The sequence below is a fragment of the Camellia sinensis genome, chromosome 3, assembly GCF_055761805.1.
Source record: "Camellia sinensis isolate YWXY chromosome 3, ASM5576180v1, whole genome shotgun sequence".
NCBI classification, from domain to species: domain Eukaryota; kingdom Viridiplantae; phylum Streptophyta; class Magnoliopsida; order Ericales; family Theaceae; genus Camellia; species Camellia sinensis.
The window spans coordinates 126,538,001-126,547,936 of record NC_138963.1 but is presented as its reverse complement, the minus strand read 5'-3'; the positions used below and the strand labels follow the sequence as shown (position 1 = coordinate 126,547,936).

The 9,936-nt window shown below is 33.2% G+C and overlaps 1 protein-coding gene and 1 long non-coding RNA gene across 2 annotated transcripts; both read left to right on the top strand.

Moving 5' to 3' along the window:
• The first annotated feature begins 1,512 nt into the window (after positions 1-1,512).
• Positions 1,513-2,826, top strand: LOC145821126 (uncharacterized). The gene is made up of 4 exons (XR_014363166.1): positions 1,513-1,674; positions 1,811-1,834; positions 1,913-1,990; positions 2,146-2,826. It is a non-coding gene; the product is annotated as an uncharacterized LOC145821126 (long non-coding RNA).
• Positions 2,827-5,425: 2,599 nt separating this feature from the next.
• LOC114298630 (uncharacterized) lies at positions 5,426-8,309 on the top strand. The gene has a single exon (XM_028243244.2). It carries the CDS (start codon positions 5,801-5,803, stop codon positions 7,973-7,975), a length of 2,175 nt encoding a protein of 724 aa, XP_028099045.2. The 5' UTR covers positions 5,426-5,800; the 3' UTR covers positions 7,976-8,309.
• Positions 8,310-9,936: the final 1,627 nt, after the last annotated feature.

The window sequence follows — 9,936 nt, the reverse complement described above, 5'->3', positions numbered from 1 at the left end:
ATTCGATAACATTTGAATTTTATTAGTTTGTAAAATTAATCTATTAGGAGTTAAATTAATTTTACAGATGTGGTAAGTATGGAAATCTAAACCACATTTCGTATTTTTCAAACCCCAAGCCCTCTCTTTATGTATGATTCCAGTATGTATATATATATTGAGAAGCCATGTCTAAGAAAGCCATGTCTAACTAAACCTGTGCCAATCTATATAATAAGGGAGCTCTGTTTTTTTTCCCAGATGGGACATCTATCCTAAGTGTCCATGAGATTGAATGGTTGAGATTAATTTGAGATTTTGTCTCTTTTATCTTTACCGTTGGATATAGATTCAAAGTTGAAACCATTTCAATAATTAGATTACACATTAAGCTTTTAATGTTTGGTATAGTTATGTATCTTGGTATATAGCTGTTCAATTTCTAGAGAATACTTTTTTTTTTGGAATGTATGATGAATTATGTGAATACGTATACAAGTTCATTTTTTATACCCATTTTATAGACCCAGTGATGTGTTAAGAAGATGATTGGTTGATAATTAAACATATTAATAGACCTATAAAATAAGTCAAACTTTTGGACCTGAATAACTATTCTTTTTTTTTTTACAAAGATTTTGTTACAGTTTAATTTTGTAATATGATAGGTCTTCTTTTTTTTTTTTTTTCCATCTCTCTTAGGCTGTATTTGGATTTAGGATTTGAAGGGAATTTGTTGATTGAAAGGAAAAGGGAATATTAAAAAGTTAATCATTTTTATTTGATGACCCTTATTTTTTTTGCTTTTAGTGAATTGTTTTTAATTTGGTTTTTTATTAAACTGTTATTTTAAAATGTTTAGGCTTCTCTCTCTTTAAAAAGAGTTCGGTTTATTTTGCTGTTTCAATTTTATTTATGGAATTTTTCAAACAAAAAAAAGACTTTTTAGATGTTTATCAAGACTTTTGAAAAAACTTAAACTTATTTTAAAAATTTGTTTTACTAACTTTTTAATGATTTTTATGAGAGTATTACTCCTTGGAGTAAATAAGCTACTGTGTAGTATACTTTTTTGAAAAAGGCATTTGCAATTATACAGATCATACAAAAGGTATTTGTAATTTTTCAGTTACAGTGTGGTGAGCCCTTTTATAAATTTTTATTGTAGTTTTTTACTTATTTTTTTTTCACATTTTTAAATACAAATTTAGTAATTAAATTTCTATAATTAAGTTTTGCTAAAATTTTATTCATTAGTATAATTTATATTTTTTTTATAATTTATTTAGTTGTTAGTAGGAAAAATGGGCAATACAATCCATAAGAATTAACCTTTGTCAATGCAAAGTTGCTATATAGAATCAACCACAAAATCATGTATTGCTATAGTTCTACATTTTGGTCAATAGAGAAAAATTATGAAGATTTCTATGAGAGTATTTAATTTTTCTTCTATCCTTTTTCTCCATCTGTGATATTCATGCACAAACGAACTTCTTAAACTAGGTTGTTAACTAAAATATGTTAGGAGGCTGTTAATTTTGTAGCGATTAATTTTTCTTTACGGCAATTATTAAACCTCATTTTGCCTTAATACAGTTATCTTTGTCAAATTTACATAACCAGGCACTTTCACGTTAAGACACCATTGACCTTCAACCGCTAATTATGGACAACATTACTATTTTTGGTCACGTAAGTTGTTTTCTTTTTTATTTATTTGAAAAAAAAGAACATTTTTCTTATAAGCAAAAGTCAATTTTCTTTTCTTTTCATAATTTTTTTTTATCTAATTCCTTATAACGAAATTCTCTTTTCTTATAATTTACAGATGGATGGAGACCTACGTCGAACTGTAATACTGATTCCTTTTACTCATTTTCTTACATGTATAATTTTTTTTTTTTTACCTCTAATTCTTTTGTATTTTTAGGTCCAATTTCTTCAAGAAAGAAATGTTAATGTTGTTATCCGTGATGAGCGTGACCTTAATGTCATCCGTGTTCGAGAGGTAGACCCAATTTAATTATATAGATTTTTTTTTTCATTCAAAACACTGTATATACCGTATATTCTTATTTATAGATTTTTTAAAAACTTTCTACATATATAGATTTTTTCTTTATTCTTTATTTTTTATTTTTTTTTAATTTTTTTTTTTTGTAGGCAAAAGAAAAGGAAATTGCCAAGGCATTGTTGAAGAAAAACGAAAAGACCACCGTTTCGGGCAAGGGAAAGGAAAATACATGTTCAGTAGTATGGCTCTTCAACATTCCCATTTAAAGTTCTTTTTTTGAAATATTTATTTTGGACCATGAACCTTGATTATTTATTTATTTATTTGTAAATGTAAAATTGACATACTACTTGCATAGTGACATATACTGTTCTTATAGTAAACAGTTTCATATAAATTTGTGAAATGTTTTTTTTGAAGCATACTAAAATAGGATTTGTACAAAAAACAATATATTTGTTTTAAATTATTATTATTCTTTTTTGGCTTTTTGCTATTGACAAGAGAATAAAAAAGGAATATAACAAAAAAGGAATGAGGGGAGGAGGGATACAGAATGAAAAAGTTTTCAATTTTTTTACAAAATATCAGAAGGAAAGGGAATTAAGATAAAGTAAATTAATAGAAATGAAAAATGAAGAGAAAAGTATAAAACAGTAGATGATAAAATTTAGGCATCTTATGAAATTAATCTTCATGTTTTAGGCACATAACAATAATGTTATATCGAAAGCTGCATTGGCTCAACGTGCACGGCGAGAACGCGAAATAAATGATAAGGCAAGTTCTTCATATCAATTGGGACAACGTTCACGACGTGAACGAGAAAGATCGAGAGAATTGATTCCACCAAGCACAACTAATACTCCACTGGCTCAGAAAGGAGTAATGTTTACACATCTACTTTCGCCAAGCACATCTTTAGCTTCACAAAGGAATTAATAAAACATTGTATTTAATTATACAAATACATATTCTTATTGTTAAGATTTTATTTAACAAATTTTATTTTCTACACAACAAATATTTGTAAGTCTACTCATGCAAACTCATTGCTCCACGATACTAGGAATATCAGTGTTATTATTCGTGATGAGTGCAATCTTAATATTATCCGCAATTCTAAGGTAAGTATAACTATCAAGTTCAAAATGTTCTTTTTTCGTAATCTTAATAAATTCTATAAATACTTGTTCTTTTTCGTATTCTGAATAAATTTTATTTATTTTTGGTAGGCAAAGGAAAAGGAAAAGGCCAAGACAATGTCTAAAGGAAAAGAAAAGGCAACTTCTTTTGACAAATGGAAGGAAAACGCATGTCCAATGGTATATATTCAATATCTTTAAAAAAATATTTATCGAGTAAAACAAAACCAATCATATTGTTTAAGTGACCATTGATCATTTAAACTGTGTTGTCAATTTTTTTGTGTGCTTGTACACTCAAACAAAGTATTTTTAGCTCTCTTTAACATTTCCTAAAAAATAATTGTAACCTTTATCAACTCCAAGAAAAACTTTGTCAAAAGGTACAATCTATTTATTGATAAATTTGTTATTTTAAAAATATTTTACTATATGTGTCGACTTTTGTAGGTTTGGGTTAAAAAATATATGGAGCTCAAAAATATAAATATAACTAGATTGCTTCGATGGAGATGTAACAAGGTAATTTGAAAGTGTTTTGATATATAACTTTTGTATTTGCTAATATACTAACTTTTTTATTTTCATAAATTAATAGATTGTCGTGCATGTTCCTCACTGGGGATACATACAAGTTGATACGAGGACTTTTTGGAAAGTGATGAGGCGCTCCTAGGATTTCTAAGAAAGAACAAGTTTGAATCTCATATTTACTTTTGTGAATAGCGTACATATATGCTAGCTACGATCCATATTTTGTAAAGTTTCTGATCGATGTGAAATTTATTACTTACAATAGTTTTGTAAAGCCTTTTTTCTATGTGAAATTTATAACAATTTGTTTAGATGTATGTTAGATAATTTTCATTTGAATTATTGATTTATGCTATGAGTTTGTTTTTGTAAATGTAACACACTAGGTGATATATGTTTTTGTAAATGTTAGATATTTTTTCTTCCTAATATGCTCTTGAATTAGGTTAAACAAAACTAATCATATTTTTATTTGGTTATCTTTTTATTAGGAAGGGTGTTGCATTTTCTTTGTATTACAGAACATTGGCTGGTGTGCTTAATTTGTTATTGACATTTTTTTTTGTATTGCAGAGCACTGGCTGGGGTACTTAATTTGTTATTTGACATTTTTTTTTTGTATTGCATAGCATTGGCTAGTGTGCTTAATTTGTTTATTTTTTTCTATTGCATAGCATTGGCTGGCGTATTTCGTCTGATTTTTATATAGATGTTTTTGTGTTGTGGGATTTACATTTTGTTGTTTGTTTAAAATCTTATGCTTTTATTGTGCTTGAATTTTACGTAATTATGTGTTTACTTTTCACTATTTCGTTTACCTATAAATTTGGAAAATTTATGTTCAAATTGATTTATTTACCAAGCAGCATACAATTTATTTATTTTTCATTTATTTAATTTTCTACACAATAAACTGACCACCAAACCATAAAAATTGATAAATTTTAACCATTACATTAAAATTGATGCAAAACTATAGCTTTAAGATTTCTCTTCTTTACTTCAACCAAACTCACTATCTAAAAAAATGTGGATATAGAAATTTATTTGGGTACTGTTATTGGCTAGGATAATAAAATGCTTATTTTCTATTACAAATTGCAAGTGGGTTACATAAACAAAAATACTACAATACACCAAACTCTTTTGAAAAATCTAATTATAAAATTTATTTGAAAATTTAAAACCATATGGATCATCTATTTATATTTTCACCTCAAATTTTTTTGAAAAACAAATTAAATAAATTACATTTTAACCCAATAATTTTATATTCAATTAATGGTCACCGAACCTTCAGGCACGGGTATACCCTAGTATATATATAAGATATGTATATGTTTATATATATATATTCTCTCTTTCTCTCTCTATATATAAATGAATGAGAGAGATATTATGGTCAATTCTACTATCAAACTAATATCGTTAAGGCTTTTTTAATGGAAATAGAGTATTTGTATATTAGTTTCAAAAGTAAGAGAGACCCGTGTTATTTTTGAAACTATAAAAGAAGTCTTTATAATTAAGGTAAACTCTAGGAGAGGTCAATGTAATTTAGGCTAAGTTTGGGAAGACTAAATAAATGCACTTTTTGACTTTTTTTTGTATTATGTGTAGAAAAAATAGAGATGGGATTTTGATTGATGTAACCTAAAAAAGATAAAAAGATGAAATAAGTGCACTTTTTTGGGTTAGCCAAACTTGGCCTTAAAGTCTTGTTGGGCATAACCTATTTTAACCAATCTTTTTATATTTTTTGAGTTACTTCAATTAATATCGCATCTTTATTTTTTTACACATTTCTTTATAAAAATTTAAAAAATATAATTATTTAGAATATTCCAAATCATTCCTAAATATTTTTATTATAAAACATAGGGTTGGTTCAGGATGGGTTGGCCATTTGAGGAGGAGTTGACAGACACGAACATCAAGCTAAGCAGCTAGCTGGACGCATATCACGGCTCTCTCTCTCTCTCCTATAATTGAATTCATGTGATGATATATTTTCTGCACCCACACCATCATTGTTGTTGAAGTCCTCCTTTTCCATTCCTTTTCCCCCTTCCCCTACTCCTCCTTCCCAAAACCAAAATACAGAAGGCAACAAAACCAATAACACATGTCTCCTCCGCGTTTATCTGGTGGTGGTGGTGGACGGCGACTCAAATTGTTGACCATCTTCATTGTCTTCTACTTTGTCATTGTTCAGATCTGCCCGGCGTCGGTAGCTGCCGCTGATGACAATGACAATAATGACAATGACATGGACGATATTGTGAATAATAATATTAAGGCTCTTCAGTTTGAGAACCCAAGTCTCCGTCAGGCCTACGTTGCCCTCCAAACATGGAAATCCGCCATCTTCTCCGACCCATTCAATTTCACCGCCAACTGGAACGGTCCCAACGTCTGCTCTTATTTGGGAGTGTTCTGTGCTCCTTCTCCCTCCGATCCTTCTCGAAGGGTTGTCGCCGGCATCGACCTCAACCACGCTGACATCGCCGGCTACCTCCCAACGGAGCTTGGTCTCCTCACCGATCTCTCCCTCTTCCACCTCAACTCCAACCGCTTTTGCGGCGCCGTCCCTGAAACCTTCAAGCGCATGAAGCTCCTCCATGAGCTCGACCTCAGCAACAACCGCTTCGTCGGCAGTTTCCCTCAAGTTGTTTTGTCATTGCAGTCCCTCAAGTACTTGGACCTCCGCTTTAACGAGTTCGAGGGTCCCCTTCCTTCTAAGCTCTTTGACAAGGACCTCGACGCTATATTCCTCAACGACAACAGGTTCCGCTCCGGCATCCCTCAAAACCTCGGCGATTCTCCCGTGTCCGTGTTTGTTTTTGCCAACAATGATCTGGGAGGATGCATCCCAGGCAGCATTGGGAAGATGGCTAAAACAATCAACGAGATCATCCTCATTAATGATAATCTCACGGGCTGTCTTCCTCCTGAAATCGGCTTCCTCGACAAGCTCACTGTGTTTGATGTTAGCTTCAACCACCTCCAGGGTTCACTGCCTTCAACCGTCGGACGCATGAGGAGCTTGGAGCAGCTGGATGTGGCCCACAATACTCTTACTGGCGTCATCCCTGCGAGTGTATGCCAGCTTCCAAGGCTTCACAACTTCACCTACTCCTTCAACTACTTCACTGGGGAGGCGCCCTCCTGTTCTGCTGTCTCTTCCGGAGGGAAGGTGGTTTTCGACGACCGTGAGAACTGCATTCCAGGAAAGATGGATCAAAGGTCTTCCAAGGAGTGCTCTTCTGAAGCTGCCCGCCCTGTTGATTGCAGCAAGTTTAAATGTGGTGGGGGCGGAAGCAGCAGCAGGAGCAGCAGCAGCAGCCGCAACCGCAGCAGGAACAGGAGTCGTCGTGGTAAGGCTCCACTTCCCCCACCGCCATCGCCAGTTGCATCTCGTTCACCCAGGCCAAAAGTCCGTCCTTCCCGGCCTCCACCCTCTTCGGGGTCTTCACCTTCTTTCAGATCACACCCTCCACCCCCGCCATCATCCGAGGTCAATCCTTCACCGCCTCCTCCCCTGCCAATGCACTCCTTCCCACCTCCACCTACTGAAAGAGTTTCACCAAAGACTAATCTTCCTCCGCCTCCTCCCCCACCTACAGAGCCTAAACCTTCAACACCCACACCCAAGGCCCATCATGCACCGCCTCCACCCCCACCTACTGAAAAAGTTTCGCCCAAGACTAATATTCCTCCCCCACCGCCTCATTACACGCCCTCACGCCATAAACATTCACCTCCTTCACCGCCATCACCACCACCACCTGTTTGGGTCTCCCCGCCACCTCCGGTTGACTTCGTTCCCTCCGTACCCAAAACATCACCTCCGCCGCCCATTGGCAACTCACCGCCTCCTTATAAACACCACAAAACACCTCCACCACCACCGCCCGTTTACTATGTACCCTCGCAGCCTAAAACTTCACCACCGCCACCTATTCAGAACTCACAGCCGTCCCCACAGCAGCCAATTAAGCCGCCATCACCACTGTCCTCGCTTCCTCCACCTCCGCCTCCTTATGTAATGGCTCCTCCACCAACAGAAACTTCACCTCCCGTGCCAGTGAAGCCCACTCCTCCACCTGAATCTGGCTGTGGTCTGCCAGGATCACCACCACCACCAAGTTATGACCATTCACAATCGTCCCCGCCTCCTCCTACACAGCATCACCATTACCCATCACCGCCACCGCCGCTATTGTATAACACTCCACTTCCTCCCATTGGAGGAGTCTCCTATGCATCTCCTCCTCCCCCTGTTATTCCTTACTATTGATCTCTCTACACGTTGGCACCAATTTTTTAGTCCCCTCCACTTTTCAACTTTCCTTTCCGATGCCACCGAAAGGAGTGAGATTACAAGAATATGAAATATGTTATTCCTATCTATGCTCTGCATTGGGGACTTGATAAGAAATAGAATTGCCCCCCATGAGATTTCATATTGTGTGTTTTCTGATATGCTTTAATGCATATTTTCAAGGCCTCTGCTTTTCTTCTTTGCTAATAATATATGTAATGTAGCTAATTATTTCACTCTTGTTTTCTTAGTTTTGTATAATTCCTTCATTCATATATGATATGGCCATGTGTTGATTGGCTGTTACCAAGTATTATTTGTTAAGCTAAGTGTTGTGTATAATTTCAATTCACATATATTTTATTTTTTCGTTTTATTGTATTGTATTGTATTGGACAAATTTTATTTTACTCCATTATAGTTTGAGTATTGTCCAATTACTGTCTTAATGTTTGGAAATCATTTTATACTTTTTCACGTTATTTATAAATTGAAATGCATCGTTAAATTCATTAATGATTTAATAAAAAAAATTAAAATATCTCTATATTAAGTAACTTGTGTCATAATTTATTTAGAAGGAAAGCCTCATTTGGTAACAAGGCTAAGGTCAAGTTTGACCATTCGAAAAAAAAAAAAAAAAAAAAAAATTATTCAAAAAATTAAAAAATTATTATTATTTGTTAAAAAAAATAATAAAAAATAATTTCTTACACATTATACAACTCAGTAATCATGAAAAGTCAAAAGGGTTGTGCAACGTTTGTCCCAAGTATTAGACAGTTTGGGATAATTTTTCACAATGCTATTTGGTCCGTAGGGCCTATCACGGATTTCGTTTTGATAATTTAAACCATCAATGTGTATAAATCGTCGAGTACTGTATGTCTGTAAAAAATGACATTGATTGAATATCGATAATTACATGATCAAATCAGTTTTGTATGAAAAAATGGACGGTGTTATAATTAACGATTGAAAAAAAACAAACCTGATTAGATAGCTATCGATATCCGATTAACGCGATTTTTTATAACATATAGTACTCGACAAGTTCTACACATTCAATGGTTCAGATTATCAAAATAGGACCTGTGATGGCCCCCACGGGCCGAACAAAACAATCCACTACAATGCCCGAAAAGTACCCAATAATTTCTTACCAAGAATTCGGCCGCCAGATTGTACAACTGTCATTCACTTATCTCCAATCTTCTCTTACACACTTCTTTATATATTTCTTAATATACATTTTTTCATAAAAAATGAAAAAATTAGCTTAAATATCAATATTTTTTCCTTAACTTTTTAGTTCAAAAAGAGAAAAAGTGCACTTATTTAGGACACTCTAAACAAAGTTTTTTTAGTAATTTTTTAATTTTTTTAGTTAAAATATGATGTAAAAAATTAGTATATTTAGAATGATTTTTTAATTTTTTAATAAAAAATGTGTAAAAAGTAGAGAGAAAATGAAAATTTTGATTTTTTAATTTAAGTTAATAATTTTTTTAATGATTTTTTAATTTTTAAACTAAAAAATAATATTATTAAACGAGACCGTAAAATGTATTTTAATTCCTTATATTTTATTCTATATATGATTAATGTCATTAAAATTTAAAAATAAAGGATTGTTTGAGGTGTCTTAAATAAGTATATTTTTTATCTTTTTAAACTAAAAAGTTGAAAAAAAAATATGGATATTTGTGTTAACTTTTAGAGTTTTTATGAAAAAATATGTATTAAAAAATTATATAAATAAGTGCGTAGGAGAAAATAGTGCAGTACACTGTACGGAGTGGCAAGTCAATTGGCTGGGCGAATACATAGAAAAAAATTACCTAATTTTCGGGCTTTGATTGAATTGTATTGTTCGGCCCATGGAGGCCCACCATGGCTCCTGTTTTTTTAATCGAAACCGTTGAATGTGTAGAACT